This window comes from Eptesicus fuscus, chromosome 7, assembly GCF_027574615.1.
Source record: "Eptesicus fuscus isolate TK198812 chromosome 7, DD_ASM_mEF_20220401, whole genome shotgun sequence".
In the NCBI taxonomy this organism is placed as follows: Eukaryota; Metazoa; Chordata; class Mammalia; order Chiroptera; family Vespertilionidae; genus Eptesicus; species Eptesicus fuscus.
This window is the reverse complement of record NC_072479.1, coordinates 92,472,758-92,494,870: the sequence shown is the minus strand read 5'-3', so window position 1 is coordinate 92,494,870 and position 22,113 is coordinate 92,472,758. Positions and strand designations below refer to the sequence as shown.

Genomic DNA, 22,113 nt, shown 5'->3' with positions numbered 1-22,113 from the left:
ACGCATGGAACCCACATACCACACCATACTCTCAACTCATACACATACGTGTGCATGTGCACACACGTGGGCACACAAACACACACACACAAGCCAGACTTCAGTAACTGACAGTAGGCTACCCATTACTTGGAAACTATGGTTGTTTAAAACTTTAAGGGTCTCCATGTTTTTGGAAACAGCAACAAACACAAAGCCGAGCAACTAGTGAGCTTTATGGCCCAAACAGAGTTAGCCTTTAGATCTGTCTCAGCACAACGGAGGGTAAAAAGTCCCCTCCACCCCCCATTCACTTACATAGTATTAATTTTGTTTCAGACACTGTTCTAAACACTTTGCAAATGCTGATGCATATAATATTCATAACAATCCTATGATATAGAGTCTATTATTATTTCCCTCTTACAGATAAGGAGCCTAAGTTATATGGAGATGAAGTAATTCGATCAAGACCCTACAGATAGTAAATGGTAGAGCTCAGATCTGACTCCCAATAAGGTAGGTTTCAAACTGTGCTCTTAACCACTACATCAGTGATGGGCAACCTTTTGAGCTTGGTGTGTCAAACTTCACCAAAAAACTGAGCATAACTCGGGTAGTGTGTCACTTTGAGGAAAAAACTAACTCCAAGACTCTAGTCGCAAATGTTTCATCCTCAGGAGCAGCAAATGTTTCATCCTCGGCATGCGGCCGCGTGTCATCAGAAATGGCTACGTGTGTCAGTGCTGACACGCGTGTCATAGGTTCGCCATCACTGCACTACATTCTGCTGCCTTTCAAGTAAGGAATTTACATTCTTAAAAATTGTCTTTAGACATTAATCTCCCCCAATCCCACACAGCACGTTAAGTGCTCCACAGTTTCTTCCCTTTCTCCAAAACTTCTTCAGAAACATCCTATTCTCCCTCTGGCACCCTAGCTGTCTTTTCCATCTCTATCTCGCTGTTAGGAAGATTAAAAAAGGTACAAACTGGAGAGAGGGCTGCCGATACTTAAAAAAAATAAGCTTTGGTTTCCATCACACACTTTTCTTAATCTTTAGGACCTCAGCTTTTCTCCTTGAGCTTCTTTCTGAAATTTTAAAAACTTGATAATAAACTCCTGATCATCTGGCAAAAGTTATTTTCAGACTGTTGTTTCTGAAAGAGAAACTCCTCAAACTTTAGACATACAGTTAATGAAAATTATAATTATTTCATTCCTGTTGATACCCCAGGGGACCACCAGTCCATTCCCAGCAAATCACTGGGGAAAGGGTCCAACAAAGGGGAGATGGACTCATGTTCAGTCAAGTAGGGGTGGCATATGGAAGTTGCTGTCAGTCTAACCTGGCAACAAAGATAATTGGCTGGAGGGGGTGGGGCTACTGAAATTCCACGAAAATTTGGGAATTCATAATCCCCAGCCAGACAAATCCTCTCTTGTGGCTCTCTTGTTCCTCTGGCATTGCTCCTGCTTCCTTGCATTCGCCCATGGCCATGCAGACCCCACATGCAATGGACTGATGGACTGCAACTGGGAACAAAACTAAGCTAGCCTGATGCTGGGTTGTACTGTGCAGACATGGGGCAGAAACTCTGGGCAATGGCTTTAATCCTAGCTCTGCTGAAAGCAAAATGGGACGTTTTCCTTGGCGGGACGGAGGGAAATGGCACCTTGGAAACACAGGAGTCTAATCCCACGCAAATAAATATCTTTCATTCTCCCGTGCGAATCTCAGAAAATTCCTTTTCTCGTGACGTTGCAGTAACCCCACTTCCACTGGCAACATGTGGGAACACAGAGAGCTCCCCACTGATAGCACCGCTAGTCATTAACTTTCAGGGTTTTTTCTTTCCTTAATGTCTCAGAGAGCCACACACACCAAAAAATGTCTACCCGACTTTTCCAACACTTAGTTGTTGTTTCATCCAGTTTTTAATGTATGAAATCTGAATTCTGCCCGTGATATACATGACATCAATTTTTTTAGGTCAGAGTTGTGGCTAAACTCACTTTTAAATTCCCAGTCTTAAGCAACTGAACCTTGACAGTCTTTCCTCCTAACTACTATAATAACCTGTACTAATTCCATCATAATATGTATCACACTGCATTTTAATTACTAGTGTATGGGTCTCATCAGATTGGGGTTCCTTGAGAACAGACTTTCATGTTCACTTTGCCTTGAAGTAAATACCAAATTATTTACTAAATGAGTAATGATGGAACAATATTTCTATTCAAATGGTATGTATCCATAATTATTGAGCATTAATTTCCAAATATTCTATAATCTGATTTAGAATCTTCAAATTTAAATAATAAACTTATACCAAGGCTTTGACTTAGTTTGTGCTAAATCAGGACATTTTATTATAAAAAGCTGTTTTCATATACGTGACTAACAACTTAAAATTCACCATACATTTACTTCATTTTTTAGCTTGACCGTCTAGTACTGTGGTGGGCAAACTGCAGCTTGCGAGCCACATGCGGCTCACCCCTGACAACCCCTTGAGTGTGGCTCTTCCACAAAATACCACGGCCTGGGCAAGTCTATTTTGAAGAAGTGGCGTTAAAAGAAGTTTAAGTTTAAAAAACTTGGCTCTCAAAAGAAATTTCAATCGTTGTACTGTTGATATTTGGCTCTGTTGACTAATGAGTTTGCCGACCACTGGTCTAGTAAATCTTTAGCTTCATTGATTTTGGCTGCTATATAAGGAGACCCTCCCTTGTCTGGGTGATTTAACAGCATAATTGATCAGTGAGCATCTCTTATTTTTCCTTTATTGGCAGTAGGGATTACACCTAATATTAATGCTGCTTCTTGTTTTGTCATTTGGGTTCAAACCCACTTCTGTAATAGCCACCACTGAAGGCAGATTTTGGTAGACTTAGAAAAACTTCTTTTACTTGAGGCTCCATATGCTTCATGGTTTGTAAAACGTAACGGCCTGCACATCCTGCAGCAGCAATGGTCAGTCCAACCGCTACCACTGTTCTGGCCATGGCTCTGGCTCGGCTCCCCTAAGGCCGCGGCCACCAGCTCCCCGCCGCTACCAGGAAGCAAGGGCTCCCTCCAACACTTAGTTTTGCCAACTACAATTTCTATTGATTTTTTAATTAAATGGCTTTAAAAAGGACTGACTTTGAATTATTTTTGTAAGTTGCCTGATATCATGCATAACTAGATAAGTTTATACACAACTTAATACTCAAAGGACATTTATCAAGCTCCTATAATCCCTTCTGCCAAAATGAACCATGAAAACATATATATGCCACGAAATGAGACAAAAGTTCATTAAAACAGCATAGTTTAGAAAAGAGTGTGAATGAAGCTCCATCAATGTATCAAAAATGTTGGTGAATCTCTGCAAGATCGAAAACAGTAAATTTCTGAAGAAACATGGCCCACAACAGGTGCATAAAAATGCAGGTGTAGGAGCAATGAGGTAGATGCAAGTTCAGATACAAGGAGATTCAGACAGCCCTAAGGCATTCTTCGGGAGAACTGTGCTAAGCCAGGGGTTGGCTAATTATGCAGGGCAAATTCTCCAAGTCCCCACCCCCCAAAAAACACACACACACCTATTTTTGTATAGCCCACAACCCAGGAATGGCTATTACATTTTTTTAATGGTTGAAAAAAAATTTAAGACTATTTTGTGATATTTAAAAGTTATATGACATTCACATTTCAGTATCTACAAATAAAGTATATTAGATCACAGCCAAGCCCATTCATTTACATGATGTCTGCTTTATAACAGTAGAGTCAAACAGTTGAGACAGAGACCTAATATTCACAAAACTTAGAATACGGGCCCCTTACAGTAAAAGTCAGCCAACTCCTGTGCTACACCGTGGGTAGCAGTAGTATTTGCATGCAGTCTCAAGCAATGACTAGAAGCCAGAGGAGGTGGGCAATGGCCAGGAGGAATGAGAAGTCCCCCTTGCCCAGAAGACAAGGGCCAGAACATGCTATCCAACAGCACATCTTGTCCTCCATCCTGATCACTAAAAGCAGGTTGCTAAACCCAAACAGCATCTTCAGAGAGCTGAGCAGGGAATCTCAGAGGCTCCTCAATGAATGAGATCACTCTTCTTTCTCCAGTCATTTAGGAATTGCTCTGTGGGAGTTTGCCCTGCAGGCAGCTCTGAGTCTGTTCTTCTTTTGCCCTCACCTATTAATAGAAAGGACAGGCTCAAAGCCTAAGCCATTGGGAAGTACCCTATTGATAAGTTGACCGACATTAGCTACAGGATAATGGTTTTTTAAATATTTCCTATAAGACTTTTTTAAAAGCTCAATTTATTCATCAGCTCAACCACAGAACTGGGAAAGAAATGCAATCTACTTCATTTTAGCACTGTAAATGAACATAATAAATTTTTTACAATTTTTTAAAAGGTTGGTTTGATTATTTGGCCTAATGATTTTCGATGACCAAGAAATAAATCATCTTCCATTCAAGCTCAGAATAAAAGGCATTGTCATTAGCTGTAAATAATAATAATGATAATAATAATAATAATAAAGACAGAACTCTCACATCCTTTATTTCAGCTCAAGTGTCACCATTTTATCTATAGCAGTATCCTTCATGAGGTCCACTCATCTCTTTCCCATTGTCTTTTTTGCATTCTTTATATCGCTTGTCTCTATTAAAATTATCTTACCATTTTTTGAAGACTTCATTCTTTTCTGCGGTTCAAAAATCAACAGATACGAAAGGATATAAAGTAAAACATTTCCTCCCCATACCTGCCCTCATGCTACCTAGTTGTCCTTCTCAAAGAAAATCCACTGATACCCTCACCCCTGCTTGGGAGGATGAGGGGAGAGGTAATGATGCTCTGCATGAGCTTGGCTTTGCATGATTTTTAAGAGCCATTTAGATTCCCAGCTAGACAAACTCTCAGGAGTTGGGGGCTTAATTAGTTTCTAGAAAGAGACATAGTTTTGAAGATAGTATATGCTCCTAATTAGGGAGACTGGATAAACAAAAAATAACAATGATAAGATAATATTTAATCAATAAGATAATAGCCAATGCTCACTGAGCACTCAATTGTGCCAGATATAGAGATAGATGTTTTAAAAACAATATCTATTTTTTATAAGAACCCAATAATAATAGTATTAGCAGACATTTATTGAGGGTTTACTGTTGGCAAGTACCATGTCAATTGCTTTACACACATTAAGTTATACTATAAAAAAAAAAACAGAGAAAGATCTAAAATCAGTAATCTAACCTCATACTCTAGGAAACCAAAGATACCCCTGACAACCCCTAGATACCTATCTCAAAGAGTTGTCCTGAAGATTAAATGAGTTAGTACATCTAAAGGCCCCAGATAAAGCCTGCACATAATAATCACTTGATATGTTATCTACCTTTCTTTCCCCTAATTCCTCCTTCCCCTCCTCCTTTACCTCCTCCTCCTCCTCCTCCTCCTCCTCCTCCTCCTCCTCCTCCTCCTCCTCCATTACCACCACTGTTGCTACTGCCATCATCATCTCACTCTCATTCTTGTCCTCTTTATTATCATCCTCATTTTGCATGTGAGGAATCTGAAGCCCAGAGATGTTAAGTAACTTGGAACAGCTGGGAGAAAAATGAGCTGGGTTGGAATCTAGGCTGACTGCTTTCAGAATCCCACTTTTTTTGTGATTTTTATAACACATGACAAAAGGCTTCCAATACAGTGAAACAGTTTAAAGACCACCCCTTGCATCACACTCTTAGATCGTTTGATCTATAGAGATCATTAGGACCATTGCTAATATTAAATTTTATAGAATCATATAAAATGTGAGGCAAGGCACTTCAGCCCTGACCCATAAACAAAAGAACTACTGAAAACACTCTACATCTATTCTACCCACTACAATGGTTTCAACAATTCTGGAATCTTTTCTAAACCTTTAGAACTAAGTCTAATGCTGGTTCACTATCTCCTATTAAAAGTGTTCAAAAGGACAACAGGTCACCCATTTGCTCACACAATGCCTTTTACGAATTCTCCCTTCTCTCTGTGAGAAGAATGTGACTGACAGCGACCTATTTGAAAATGCGACCATTTGAAACTGCCAGTCAGCTGCAGATCGGTTTTGTTAGCTGAGGTTTGAAGTTTGAAGCAAAATTCATTCAGACATTAGCATATATGACTGATAACTGAAGGGGAAAGAAAGCTCTAGATTTAATCTATTGCTGAGCAAATGGCAGTCATTGTCACTGTGCAATATGCTTATGTTCTGCAGTTACTTTAAAAAAAATCAAAATTTCTCTCAATGCCATAAACGTCTACAAGAAATAAAATACTTGGAAAAATTAAAATATTTCTAATAGAAACAGATATAGAGACCAGTGAAGTCAGGAAGTTTAAACATGAACTTTGTTTTCTTTTGAAGTTTTAAAATTTTTTCTCGTGTGTGTGTGTGTGTGTGTGTGTGTGTGTGTGTCACAGGTCTGACACATCTACAGTGAAGTCCTAAGGCAGAGAGTGGCCAGGATCTCACATATAAAAACTTAACCTAATCCTCAAAATGACCCTGTGAAATAGATATGATCCCTGTTTTGCAGATTGGAGACTCAGAGAAGTTAAATATTTTGCAAATTAAGGATTGGCTAGCTGGATATCTATCATCTCCTTCTATTTGGGAGTGCACCAAGGAACCCAATTTCTCCCAGACTCCCTTGCAGCTAACATGCGGATATGATTTACCTTCTGCCAAACAGGTGCCCTTTTGGGGCATGCAGGAGGGTGAAGTTTTGCTGTGTCAGCACCCCGGCTTCCAGTTGCTGGCTTCTAGGGTGTTGAGAGGCAAGACACTGGTTGTATGTACAGATTTAGCAGGCAAGCCATGACTCTGGAGCCAGTAATTGTGGTGAAGGCAGCATCCTGATCCCCTGGGCATTAATTCTGTGCCAGCTTCCTAATTCCCCGTCTTCTTGAACAACTGCCCTTCCACGGTGTGGCTCTGAGTGTCCTGAAGCTCAGCATAGAACGTGCTTCTCTGCCCTTCCAACTTCTCCTGTATTATTTCCTTTCTCCTTAAAACATGGGTTCCTGTTTTATTTCACTGAACACTGACTGACATATGAAGTACCTTACTTACTGGCTCCAGAAGTACAGAGCCTAGATTCAATACGTGCATGCCAAACCCCACGGACCATGCTGCCTTTGGTGGGAAGTCCTGGAGTGAAATTCATTTTGCATCTCATAGTGCAGATATTCAAGGGGTGTGGGGTAGGAAGGCAAGGTTGGCTCAGCCTTTAAGCCGCCTGGCAGGGGGCACTGTGTTGCCCTGTTCAGAGCATCTCCTCCCCACTCACTAAGCAAGGACAATTTTCATTTGTTTTCTCAAGAGAACATATACAAAGCACAAAGGAGCCTTAACCTTTGGCTTTCAGTTGCCAAAACCTAAGCTTCAAGATCCCAGACACTAAACTTGCCCGAGTTGGGAGAGGCAGACAATCAAAGAGGAAAAGAGCTGAAACATGTTTGAGCATCTGAGAAGGCCCTAAGCACTGTTCCTCTCACCCTCGGTGCCCAGACTGAGTCCTGGGATGAGTGTGAGGAAAGATTATATAAACTCCACGTCATTCGGGAATCCTAGGGCAAAGGAAATCTGTGTCCTTTCCTGGGGAGCATCGGGAGGCCCTCAGGGGTCCCTGCACCCAACATAGCATAGAGGCAGGTGGAGTGGCTGCATGGGTTCTCTGGGCATCCAGGCATTGCCGCACACCCCTGGGGCAGCATCAGGAACCCACTCCAGGGAAGCAGGTGGGCCAGACAGAAAGGAGGGGTGTGTCTAGGACCCCAGGATGGAGCCTTAGAGAGCTTTCCCACGGGTGACTGAAGACCAGTTAGAACAGCCCCAACAGAAACCAGATGTGTTAACAGCCCAGAGCGAGACTCTCCCCGCCCAGCGCCCAGTCCCTCCACACAGCTACATAATCCTGGAACTTAGACAAAACCCCAGAAAAGTGATTTTTTTTGGGGGGGGGGGTGGAGGGGGTGGAGGTGGGGTTTAGAATAATCCTGAATTGAATGAAATGAAGTTTTCACCAGGGCTTGAAATTGCATTAAATCCAATTATACAAAAGGAGGTTACATTTCTTGTGCACAGGTCCTGAGTGCTGTACTCTCTTACTGCACAGCCTCCTGTTCATTCTGACACTGGCCCTCGAGCTCATTGGTCTAAAAGGGGTCAGCAAACCACTGCTAGGTCCACGGGCCAAATCCCTGTGCTTGTATGTGTGTTTTTAAATTTTTTCTGCCTGTTTTTGTCAGCTAAGTAAAGCCACAGCCATGCCCCCCCCCCCTTTTTTTTTTTTTTTGCATGGCTGTGTTTGCAGAGTTGCATAATTGCAAAAAAGACCACTATGGTGCAAAGCCTACAACATTTACTACCTGTCCCTACAGAAAGAAATGGCCCACCCCTGGAGTAGACCATGGGCTCTGGCTGGCTCCACATCATGTCCTTATTTGCACTCTGGTCCTTTGGCTGCCACCAGGGGGGCAAAGTCTCAAATCAAAATCAATTAAAAAGCTCTGCCTCCTTTCTCTGCTCTTAAAACTGTATCTATTTACAGATTCAACTTTTTCTTCCCGAATTCCCCCAAGCATTGGTCTCTTTTGACCACTTTTCAGTCCCCTTCCTTCTCTCCTATGACCCTGCACTTCTCTTGTAGCATTCCATTCCATTCCATTCCATTCCTTTCCATTCCTTTCCTTTCCTTTCCTTTCCTTTCCTTTCCTTTCCTTTCCTTTCCTTTCCTTTCCATTCCATTCCATTCCATTCCATTCCATTCCATTCCATTCCATTCCTTTCCATTCCATTCCATTCCATTCCATTCCATACCATTCCATTCCATTCCATTCCATTCCATTCCATTCCATTCCATCCCATCCCATCCCATCCCATCCCATTCCATTCATTTCCTATTCTATCTATAGAAGGTAGACTTCTATTCCATATCCTTTATGGGCATCTCCTCCCTTGCCTGCCTTTAGAGTCAGTGTTTCTTAGGTTTGTCCTCAGCACACTGGTCCCACACTGTTCACCCTGCCACACCCTGAGTCTTCTCAGGAGGACCAGGTTTCACTACAGCCTTCACCTGTAAAGAGGTGAGCCAGCCCAGGTTACTGACTTTAGAGACTCTTGTCCTTGGCTTGGGTGATACCAATACCTTAACACCTAAGTGAGCTCTTGATTTTCTTCCTTTGGCCACTGAATTAGTCAATATTAGCCTTGAATAAATAGCGTAAAGAGTAGAATGGTCACTTAGTGGGCAAGCAATAAAATGCATCATAACCCAGTGGTCAATAATAGAGGCTCTGGAATTAGAGCTATAAGCTGTAGATTTGAAGCTCCGCCCCTCATTAATTGAGAAGCCTTGATTAAGTTGATTAACCTCCTGTGCCTCACTTTCTTCAGCTATAAAATGGAGATAAGGTATTAGCGCTTTTACTCCTGAAGTATAGTAAATACATCACATAAGCTATTAGCACCGGCCTCCAAATCTCAGCTTCTTTTTGAAACGATATGCTTATTCTTCACCTTTTAAATAGGCACAGCGATACCTACTTTCCACAGTTGCTGTAAGGACCCGAGAAAGCGTCTGTAGCACTGGCATGTCATTGGCACTGAAATTTGTAGGTTCATGTTTATTATGGGATTTTTCTTTGGAGTCAGATTTTCAGAATGCATGTTCTTTTCTTTTTTTCCAAGCAGGAACTATGACTTGGTTAGACTTTGTGTGTTTCCAGTCAACATTTTTATCCATTGAATTTTCCTTTGGATGACTGCAGAGCAGCATCCCCGCCTTTGAGAATTTCACAATGGCAATGCACAACCAAGCTGCTTGGCCAGATGAGTCAACTCAGGTGCCTTTTAGGTATGATTGACGTCAGTAGCTCTCAAACTTTAGCAAGGAGGGCTTGTTAAGTCACAGAATTCCCAGAAATTCTGAGTCAGTAGGTCTGGGGCAGGGTCCTCAAATTTGCCTTTCCCACAACTTCCCAAGTGATACTGAACTGATACTTCTGGACCAGGGACCACACTTTGAGTAGCACTGGTCCACACAGACAAGGTGGACAGGCTTTTGGAAATAAGTCAATATCAAACGGAATAAGTCTTGCCAAACAACTGACAATGGGTTGGGCATCAACCTTTATCAAGATAAGCAGAAAATAGTCACACTGGCAGTATACTCATGTTAATAGAATCTAAGACCATAATAACAACAGGCATTTATTGATTTGGGGCTATGTACCAGACTTTTTTTAAAGTCCTTTGCACATAATAAATTTATTTTTATAGTTTTATTTTCTGAATGTCTTTAAAAATTAATAACAGCATTCTCTGGATCATCCCTATGACCATCTTATACTGCCATTCAAACTAAATGCCCTCATTTTTGTTTGTGTCCAGGATCTTATTAACAGCAAGAGGCATGATTTGTTTGTCAAGAGCTAGGAGAAAGTGGAAATGGTAAACTTAATATGCATGGGATGTCCTCAGCTTAGGGGTAGCCAGATCGAGCCCTAGATGAACCACAGTTTGGATGAATCAGTCGTTTGAACAAAGACTAGCAGCGGGGAACTGAAGCCTCACATGACCTGTGGCATCGGCATACCACACTCAAAAGAACCTGTGCTTTATTTTAAAAATATATACATACTTATTTTTATTGATTTCAGACAGGAAGGGAAAGGGAGAGAGAGATAGAAACATCAATGATGAGAGAGAATCACTGATCGGCTGCCTCCTGCACGCCCCACACTGGGGATCCAGCCCACAACCCAGGTATGTGCCCTGACTTGGAATTGAACCCGGGACCCCCTGGTTCATAGGTCGATGCTCAACCACTGAGCCACGCTAGCTGGGCAGAACCTGTGCTTTAGTAACATTTTGAGCAACAAAACCACATAGTATAAACCATCTATTACTTTATTGATTTTATTGTTTGTATTTAATTTTATAAACTTTTTGTTCTTTTGTTGTATAAAATCTTTTTGTATTAAAAAAGAGCATGAGGAATTTAATAAAAAGCAATTTGAATCAACATGAGAAACAGCTCACTTCAAGAATGGAGCTGGGTGGCTAGGTTGGTTGGAGCATTGTCCTATACACCAAAAGGTTGGGAGTTCAATTCCCAGTCAGGGCACATACTTTGGTTACGGGTTTGATCCCTGGTCAGGGCGTGTACAGGAGGCAACCAATTGATGTTTCTTTCTTTGTTTCTTTCTTTCTTTCTTTCTTTCTTTCTTTCTTTCTCTCTCTCTCTCTCTCTCTCTCTCTCAAAATCAATAAAAGCATATCCTTAGGTGAGGATATTTTTAAAAAGAATGTTTCTCTCCTTTATAAAAAAGTATTTTTTGAATTATGCCCAAATATGCTATCCTATATACTTCATCCTTTGGTCCTCATTTTCCCTCTATAGTAACAGATCCAGCCACTTTTTGACTAGAGCTACTTCAAAGCTCTTTTTCATTTTTGCAGGTCAATTGATTTCTCAAACCTATGTGTACATTTTTAAATTATTTTTAAATATATTTTTATTGAGTTCAGAGAGAGGAAGGGAAAGGGAGCGAGAGATAGAAACATCAATGATGAGAGAGAATCATTGATCAGCTGCCCACTGCAGGTACCCTACTGAGGATCAAGCCCGCAACCTGGGCATGTGCCCTGACCAGGAATCAAACTGTGACCTCCTGGTTTATAGGTGGTCACTAAACTACTGAGCTATGCTGGCGGGGCTAGAAATATTTTTCTTTAAATCCAGCTTTCATGCTGGTCATTTTGAATCTATTTTATTTTTCCTAAACAACTAGCTACTCCTTCCTACTTTACTCCAACTCTCTTTTTAATTTCAGTGTTTTTGAGATATAATGAACATATAACATTATGTAGGTTTAAGCTGTACATGTTGACTGATGCACTTACTTATTGCAGAATGATGCCCACCATAGCCTTAGCTAACACCTCCATCCAGGCGCATCAATGCCAGTTCTTTTCTGTGGCGAGAACATTTAAGATCTACTCTCTTAGCAATTTTCAACTCTCTTTTAACTGTCACAAAATCAGATTTCCATCTCCAAAACTCTGCCTACTCAAGAAAAAAATTGTCACCAAATATGGGGGTTGAAGGGTAATATTTATTCTTATCATTTGGAGGTTTGAAAGAATTAAGTAGTATAAAAGAGTTTGAAAATATTTTTACAAAGTAGAGTTATATATACTAAGTACCAATGGTGATGATGGATTTTCATAGGTCATTCACATAACATTCATTCCACACTTACTGTGTAGCAGACACTGTGTTGGGTGCTATGGGAAGTAACAGAGCTGAAGACATAATCTATGCCTTCAAAGAATTTACAAGTTCTCTTTTCATTTATACAAACTTGACTCTCCACAAAAAGAATAAGGATATATTGAAGGCCATAAATGAGATGTTTTAAATTTTCTGTATAGATCTGTTTTAATTTTTAAATGTGGGGCATAAACACCACTTTATGTTTTAAAAACCTAATGACAGCACAGTGCCTAATGTAGTTTTTTTACACAATCTGGTCATTTGAACTTTCAAAGGTTTGAAACGTCCTTGAGCCACTTTTATGTGACTGTTTGTTTTTATGGCAATCATTGGCATCTGAGTTTGGCACACCATTCAATAGATTCTGCTCAAGGGCAGTTATTATTCAGCTTCCAATGTCGTAGAAGCTAGCAGAGTGCCTAACACATGGTAGGCATTCCATAAATATTTGTTGAATGAAGAAATACAAAGATAAATGGGTTAACCTCTCTGTCCTTTCCTCTGAAATTTTACAAACTTACTACCTGTGTCCTTGTTGGGAGCGTAATCTCATAGGACTACACATTGTGTCATTTTTATATTTCATGTGTCATATTTTATTCATTCTAAATGGATTGCAATTTCATTGATCCCACCTCCCACAGCATCTCACAGATATTTCCTGCTAAATGAAATATTAGTTGAAATAAGCTATTATTACTTCCTTCTTTCTTAATTCTTAAAGAGGTAAGTTCAAATTTCTCTTTAAAAGAAAACAGCAAAACCAAACAAAATCCACAGTCATACATTTCTTAACTATGTGTAAGGTTGTAAACAGGTAAAAGGTGACACATCGAAGCTACATATTTTAATAGGCTTTTCCTAGAGGTCTATGACATGCCAACCCAGGTGGGGAGATAGGAAGAGGTAGGAGAAAATGGGAAGTTATCTGGGAAAAGGGAACAATCTGGTTTGAGGGAATTATACAACCAATATAGTAAAACCTTAACGAGGAGAACACGGCCAACCAAAAGATGCTTACCTTTGCACCCCTCACAGGTCAGTGCGTTATAATGGTATCCGGATGCTCTGTCTCCACAAACAACACATAGCTCATCTCCTTTTATTCTCCCCGCTGACGTGCCCATTCGAGCCTTCTTTGTCACAGGAATCTCTGCGACCTCAGTCTCTCCCTGGTAGAGGGTCTCAGTGGGCAGTGGCTTGAGTTCATATATTCCAGGAGAGTACCACTCTTCAGGCTGCTGGGGGTAGAAACCCAGGCTGGAATAATAGGATGATGAGGAAATCTGTGGTTGAACTTGAGGAAACTGGATGTTGTTGTATTGTGAGTATGATTCCACTTCTAGATTCTGCCCCAGAGGACCTGCTGTTGGCTCTGTTAGTACACCTGAGCAAAAGCGACAATAAAACTGGAATTAACATTATCACTCTATAAATTAGAGAGGCAGTTAAGCATACAGCATGTTTAGGAGTGTGGGCTCTAAGAAAAAAACTGAAATATTTATCTACATAAAAATGAACCTTTTTTTTTTTACATAAAAAAACCCTACATAGAGAATTAAAGGACTAAATTACAAATTTAGCTCAGAAAAATATCTACAGCATACAAATAATGTGTAAAGAGCTCATACAAACCAGTAATACTCAACGTGGAACAAAAAAAGAATGGTTTTTTTTAAAAAGCATTCAACAAGCAAAACATTTAACATTCCATGGACAAATGATAGAAGACATAAATGGCCAGTTTTTAGAAATAAAAACACAAGCGTGTTATAAAGAAATAAAAATGTGCTCCTCCTTGCCAATAATTAAATTTAAATAGAAACTGAAATCAGTGTTCATCCTTAAATATTCAAGGATTTTAAAGGTTTGATAATACACACTCTTGAGAAAGCAAAATTCTTGGAAGACAATCTGTCCATATTTTTCAGCATTTAAAACTCAAATACTCTTTTAGCACAACAATCCACTGCTAGAAAATTCATCTTATAGATATGATTTAATCTGAATGATGAAATGTTTGTGTGAAGTGTTCATTTGCAGCAACATTTGCAAGCATCATAAATTTAAAATGATTTAAATATCCATCAATAGGAGTCTGGTTAAATAAATTATATTATGTCCCTACACTGAAATACTTTGTAGATGTGAAACAATCATTTCGATCTGTATGGGCAGATGTGGAAAAGCTTCTATAATATGGTGCTTTATGAAAAAAATTAAGCTATAGTATACTGTGTATATTTATGAGTATTAAAAAACACTGTGTGTATGTGAGGCTATTTTTTGCACAGTGCATAAGGAACTGGATGATGGCAACTGTGGGAAGTGAGATTGTTAGGTTGTTTTCTGAGGTGGGAGATTGCACAATCTTTTTACTATTTGTGATTTTTCCATAAATGTGTGTTACTTTAATTATAAAACAAAGGAGAAGCTTTAAAAAAAGAATGCAGTACCGGAAATTAGTTTACCAGGGTTCAAATCCTAGCTCTGTTTTACTACTTACTATCTGTGTATGCTGACAGTTTACTTAACATCTTTAAGTCTTGGTTTTGTCCTTATAAAACAGAGTAAAACACCTACCTCACTTGGTTGATATAAGGATTAAACAAGGTAATGCTTGCAAAAGGCAAGCACGTTGCAAATGTGTGCACACATAAAGTGCTAGATAAATTATAGCTGCCATCAAAATAGTAATCATAATTATTCCTACTGCCATTATGAAATGAGCCCCTTACCTATAAAACCTCTAGGAAATAGAAAACTATCAGGCTGTGAAAATGCTTCTGTTTGCTAGAAACATAAACTATGGCTCTTTAGAATATAGCAGTGTTTAAATTATACAAAACATTTTTTTAAATGTTATGGACATAAATAAGATATAGGCGAGTATACAAATAGGTCTGATTCTTCAAAGCAGTCAGGCAACCCTAGACCAAAATTCCTACTCCACTTCTGTGAACAATGAGACTTGGAGAAAATTAAACTATTGATAACCTCAATTTTTACAGCAGCAGGCTTGGGATGAAAGTATCTATATCAAGGGTTGCTGAAGACTGAGTTAATACAGATCCACAGTTCCTCATCTGAAACCCTTGGAGTTACCTGTATCTTCAAATTCAGAGTTTTTGAATTTTAGAACAGAATGCAGTGCTATTTCTCCCAGCACGGTCTGGGGCAGAACCCAGAATCAAACAGCAATATTTCCCACAATGCAATGTATATATGCTCACACTAAGAGAATAAATAAAGGTCATAAATACCCTCAGTTGATTCAGGTCAGGTTTTGCCACCAAAGAAGTTTGTCCCTCACTTTGGGGGGGGGGGGGGGGGAGACATTTTTTAGAGTGTTTGGAATTTGGAATCGTCAATCAGGGATTGTGGAACTCTGCATCTATGCATGAAGAATGCTCTTCACAATGCTCAAAAGATGGTTGCTACTACTGTGATTATTCCTATTGCTGTTAGAAAACTTTATCAGAGAGTTCTTCCTAGTGCCAGGCAACTTGTATATCCTCACTTCCTTCTCACAAAATCCTATGAGGAATGTAACATTATTACCCCGCTCGCAAACCATTAGCCTGTGGTGTAGAGAATTTAGGCAACTTTACTCCTACCCACCTAAGTAGCTGAGCTTTGAACTTTGGGAGTCAGACCTCAAAGCCCATGTGCTGAACTATTTCTCTCTAGGAAAATTTCAGATGGGTGATGCTTTAGAGCAGGGGTGGGGAACGTCCGGCCTGCAGGCCGTATAAGGCCCGCAAATCATTTGGTCTGGCCCTGCCAAGGCAAAAGGGGTGAGTTAATTAAATGTTCAACCAAATATAGCAGGCTAATTTTTAAGTTGATAATTCGTTACAAATATTCAAATGGCCCTTGGCAGAAAAAGGTTCCTCACCCCTGCTTTTTAGAACATGATGTAAAGCCTTTCTCTTCTTCTCTCTGCTTTTGAGTTCTTTCGTCCTCCAATGCTTCTGCCTGCAGATAACCGACAACTAGGCCTGCAGGGCTCAGGGTGATCCTCCCCTTTCTTTCTTTTCCAGCCGTTCTTTGAAGGTTCCTTGCTGATGCCAGACTCAGGGACTTGCCCATGTGCTGCTTTTGGAGCCTGGCACTTCCCTCAATATAGCCACCCCTCTGAGAGCTTCCTCTCACCAATATCCACTTATCTCTAAACTTCCCTTTAAGTATAGTTTCTCTTAGAAGTTTTCCCTGACTCTACTGGTAGGTCCCTGGGAGTCCTGGCTCTGAATCTAGTTATATGATACTTACCTTCCCTGCCTGGGCCAACGTTTCCTCATCTGTAAAGAGAAGACTCCATGCTGGATAATCTAATAGTTCTCTACATCTAAAATATCTACAAGTATATGACTAACAGTCTATGGGCATTAGAATTCAGGGCTTTTTGACAATGGCAAAGTGGAGTATATGTATATTTAATGCTTATTGAAAAGAATGCTGTCTACATTGACCCAGGAAAGGATTTTCAGAGCACAAGAGTATACAATATTGGTGCAAATATCAATTTCCTCTCTTTTATGCTCAGCTCAACCATATAAAACCAGCACTGAGTCAGAATATCTGACAGACAAAAACATTTGTCTAATGACCACAAAATGGAAGAATACAAAAATATGGAATTAGAACAGAAAAAAGAAAAGATATGAATAACATCCTGATCTACTTAATAATTAAGTATGACTAAAATTTCTGGAGTGAATAGGCTAGAAAAGAACTTAACATTAAAAAAACAGTTTCACTTGCACTCATATCTAGATTTTATCCTCCAAACCATCTTACCCCTAATCAACTCTACATCCCCACCCCCAAGCCCCAGTTTCTCTCTACCTACACTTCCAGGAAGGTTAAGCAACTTGCCTGAGGTCAAACAATCAATTAAGGACAGAGTCAGGATTCTGCAGAGTCCAAGAAAATATGCAAGTTTTTCTCTTCACATGACAATTCCAAATCTCTGAGCATTATTCCAACAAAACAAATCTTTTAATAATCAAGAGACACAATGAAGTCCCAACACAAATCACAACATCATATCAATATCATATCAATCTCTGGAATCATCTCAATTAAAATGGAAAGCTTTCACAAAGACATCAATTCTATTACATGAAAACAATAGGCAAGAATATGAGATCAGTGCATAATACTAATAAATAATGCCTCTATTCCCAAAGCAAAACCTACTTCTAGTATTTCACAGTGTCTCCACCAAATCTTTACAGAGTAGACAATAAACATACAGACAACTTAAAATTTTTAAAAACCCACCATAGCCAACATATTTCAAAATGGGGCACTAAAACAACTTCTCCTGTGAGACCTTGAGCTGCTGTGAGACCTTGAGGTACTGCCTAACATTTTTGTCTCAATTTCTTCTGTAAAATGGAGCTATTAACACCCAGCCTTGCAATCTCCTAAGGTAGTTCTGAGTATAAATCACAGCCATTGGGAAAAGCTTTGACAAGGTGAGTACCATAAAAAGATATGTCTGTTTCCTAAGGAACCTAGCAAAATCCCAACTCTAATGATAGTTCATTAGTAATTGTTCATACTTATCAGTCTGTTTTGATGACATCCTATCTAATAAAAGAGTGATATGCAAATTAACCATCACTCCAACACACAAGATGACTGCCCCCATGTGGTCAAAGATCCTGCCCCCATGTGGACACAAGATGGCCGCCACAAGATGGCCGCCACAAGATGGCCAGCAGGGGAGGGCAGTTGGGAGGGAACAGGCCTGCAAGGGAGGGCAGTTGTGGGCAATCAGGCCAGCAGGGGAGGGCAGTTGGGAGGGACCCAGGCCTTCAGGGGAGAGCAGTTGGGGGGGACCAGGCCTGCACGGGGAGAGCAGTTGGGGGGGACCAGACCTGCAGGGGAGGGCAGTTAGGGGTGACCAGGCCTGCAGGGGAGGGCAGTTAGGGGCAAATAGGCTGGCAGGGGAGCAGTTAGGCATCAATCAGGCTGGCAGGGGAGTGGTTAGGGGGTGATCAGGCTGGCAGGCAGAAGCGGTTAGGGGCAATCAGGAAGGCAGGCAGGCAAGCAGTTGGGAGCCAGCAGTCCTAGATTGTGAGAGGGATGTACGACTGCCCGTTTAGGTAGGATCAGGCCTAAACGGGGAGTCAGACATCCCTCGAGGGGTCCCAGATTGGAGAGGGTGCAGGCTGGGCTGAGGGACACATCCCCCCGTGCACGAATTTCATGCACCGGGCCTCTAGTAAATTATAGGATACTTTTTCACTTATGTATGTATATTGAACACTTACTATTTGCTAAACACTGTGCTAGGCTCTGAGGATAAAACAATGAGTAAGACAGATAGACAACAGAAAAGGCCACAGCAAATCGTGTGTGTGTGTGTGTGTGTGTGTGTGTGTGTGTGTGTGTGTGTGTGCTGTGAGGGGAAAGTCAAAGACTGGGATAAAACCAAGTAAACAAACAACTGATAGAGTATAAGACATGAGGGGGCAGAGGCAGTAAGTCAAGTTTAGAGCATGCTTCCTGAAAAGGAAATTTTATTTCTACGTTAATATAATTTAAAGGAAAACACTTTGACAAAACCGGTTTGGCTCAGTGGATAGAGCGTCGGCCTGCGGACTGAAGGGTCCCAGGTTTGATTCCGGTCAAGGGCATGTACCTTGGTTGCGGGCACATACCCAGTAGGGAGTGTGCAAGAGGCAGCTGATGGATGTTTCTCTCTCATCGATGTTTCTAACTCTCTATCCCTCTCTCTCTTCCTCTCTGTAAAAAAATCAATAAAATATATTAAATAAATAAATAAATAAATAAATAAATAAATAAAATAAAGGGAAACACTTTAATTTAAAGGGATATATATATATAATTTAGAATTTGTGAGTATTTTCTTGGAGTCAGTCTACCAAGAAGTTGGAAATTTGAATTCCTTATTACAGGAATTCTACATGAATGAGAACATGAGAGTTGAGGGAAGAGTTTTTCAATGGGATCATGTGGATGGATTCAGGGGAGTCTGAGACATCCTGCAAAGGAAAGAAAAATTCTCCTGGGTAGAGAAACTCTAGCATTTAATAGTTTTTCTGGAGGAGCACCATCCAAGGAAACTTCAAGATGCTGAAAGTGTGCTCTACCTATCAGCACATTAACCACGAACCATATGGAATACTGAGCATTTGAGACATGGCTAGTGATCATGAAGAAATGAATTTTTCATTTAATTTTAAATAATTAAAGTGTTAGTGAAATGGCTATATGGCTAGTTAATGATATATTGTGCCGATCTAAGGAGTCTGTGGCCAGAGCACTGTGCGCCCGCACGGGAGAATCAGGTCCTTTAATAACAATGGCACTTCCCGCGATCACACAGCTTCTGAACCTCATAGAGGTCCAGGTTTTATCCGGTTTTTCATTTCTGGCACAATGCCAACCACAGTAAAACTATCATGAATGTTTATTAGAACGTCTCATGAATGGGAAAGTTGCCTTCGCTCCCTCATTTATTTCCTAATTCATGGATACTTAATTGTATGGACCAGCTTCATTTGTGGAGTTGTTTGCTTTTCCTGATGTCAGGGCAGGTGATGTTGGTGCCTCTCCTTGGCTGGTCAGCTGACACCTCCTCCTTGAGGTCTGCCTGGGCTCCCCTAGGCAGAGCTAACCTCTCCTACCCTCTCTACACACTTCTACTATGGCAGGTTTCAATCATTTTTGTTCATTTACAGGCTTATCTTCCACACTAAACTTGAGGTGGAATGACGTACTGGTTGCCAGAGTCCTACTTCATGCCCAACTCTCAATTCCACTCAACCACAATTTGTTAGTTTTGACACAGCATTAACGTTCAATGTGTTTTTGTTACTGTTGCAGTTACTCTGTGAACTCTTTGGAGAATATATTATATTATATTATATTATATTATATTATATTATATTATATTATATTATATTATGTATTTCCCACACACACACTTTTTTTTTATCCCTGGCACCTTACACAAAGCCTGACACAGTACAAATGTTTAATCAATGTTAAATAGAAATAATAGAAAACTTTCCTCCCCAGCCTTTCAAGTAATTTCCATTTCTAAATACAGTATCAATCACTTCTAAACATTGCATTGAAGCGAACTGGAATGCTGCCAAGTCCGTGGGCACAATATGTTCACAACTTGTAATTGTTGTAAAAAAGATTAGAGTTTCTCTTTTAGCTGAAAATTTAAAAGGCAAGACGCTGCTTTGAGAAGAATATTTAAACAGGCAAAATATACTGTCTTCATTCTAATCTATGTTTTAATTATGATCCATGTTTCACTTCAGATAAAACAAATAGCTTAGGCCTAAAGCTGACCTCTTTACTCACCTGGCTGTCCATAGACTACCAGGAGGAATATGCTTTGGAAAATAAGTGCTTCTCACCACAACCCACAGTTTGAAATATATCTTATATCTTGACCCCTGTACACACTAACACATCTATATCAGTAACTGAAACAGCATTTTTATGAAGCAACACTTATCTTTACTTCTTGAGGTGCATGCTGACATTTCTATTCCATGCTACTCTTATTCTACTCTACTCCACTCTACTCCACTCCAGTCCACTCCACTCCACTCCATTCTACTCTAGTTTTTAATGCTGATCAAAAGCCACGAAATAGATTTCATGACCCACTGCATTAAATAATATACTTTACAGTGCTATTTCAAGTGTCCACAGGCATCAATGTTAGAACTGCCTACTGTTTCACTTAAAACAATGGTGCTAATTTTCCATCATCCAATGAAGAATTTTAGGAAATACGTATTTAGATTTCCTCTCAAAGAAATACTCACCTACCTAGAATCCTATAAAAATCGCCCCACCCCCAACTTTTCACCTCAGAATTCTGGTTCTGACTGAGCCATCTTTGATAGAGACCTGCTACTGTCATCTCAAACAAAAGTGCCCCACACTTCCTCAGCCCAGTTCCTGAAGCTCGGCCAAGAACACCTGTGAACAGTGTCCTACCTTTTGCAGGCTTCATGCTCATCATTTCCATGACAGATCCTGATGATGTGCAGCTCTGGCAAGGACTAATTTGAACTGGATTTTCTAACTCCTGAAACTGCATTACCATTCTTACTTTATTCCCAGCAACTGAAAATGAGACTAGGTAAGAAGTGACAGAGGCCAGAGGTTGGGTGGCTTACTGATTAACTTCATTACTGAGCAGAATATTTGTAAATGTTTATGAGAAAAGTCCTCGATGCCAGATTGCCTAGTAAGCTAGAAACCAGTCTCTTAGATAAACATTTTGGGGAGCGCTTTCCACTTTAAGAAATTTTAGAAGGTAGATTTCTGTTCAGTTGCTGTAAAAGTGGATTCAGGAGGTCACGTGTCACGCTCCAGGTCTTCAAAGTGGTTCCTTTCAACAGGCTACAGAGTGGAATGGCATAGTAATGCTTAACACTGTGTAACCAATTGATCTGGGTTTAGATCCACTGTTACGGTGGAATTATGCGGTCCCCCCCTTCCCCAAACCAAAAAAAAAATTGATATGTTGAAGTTCTAACTCCAGTATCCTAGCAGGTGGCATTATTTAGAGACAGGATCTTTATAGAGGTAATCAACTATGAGGTCATTAGATTGGTTTCTAATCCCATTGGACTGGTGTCCTTATACTAAATGGAAATTTGGACACAGAAACAGACACACATTAAGAGAAGACACGGTGAAGAGACACCGGGATGAACACAGTCATCTACAAGCCCATGTTCTCCAGGGCTCTCCAAGGTCAGGAACATAGATTCTTCCCTCA

General features: G+C 40.3%; 1 protein-coding gene and 1 pseudogene across 2 annotated transcripts in view; both read right to left on the bottom strand.

The window, feature by feature from the left end:
- Positions 1 to 21,432, bottom strand: part of NR1H4 (nuclear receptor subfamily 1 group H member 4) — a 46,889-nt gene extending 25,457 nt beyond the window's left edge. For both annotated transcript variants that reach the window (XM_008144768.3, XM_008144769.2), the window contains exons 1-2: positions 21,324 to 21,432; positions 13,342 to 13,707 (exon numbers count right to left, since the gene is read on the bottom strand). In XM_008144768.3, the coding sequence (XP_008142990.2) occupies positions 13,342 to 13,707; positions 21,324 to 21,432 (475 nt within the window). The remainder of the gene's footprint in view (positions 1 to 13,341; positions 13,708 to 21,323) is intronic.
- Positions 1,698 to 2,991, bottom strand: LOC103288969 (mitochondrial import inner membrane translocase subunit TIM14-like; annotated as a pseudogene).
- Positions 21,433 to 22,113: the final 681 nt, after the last annotated feature.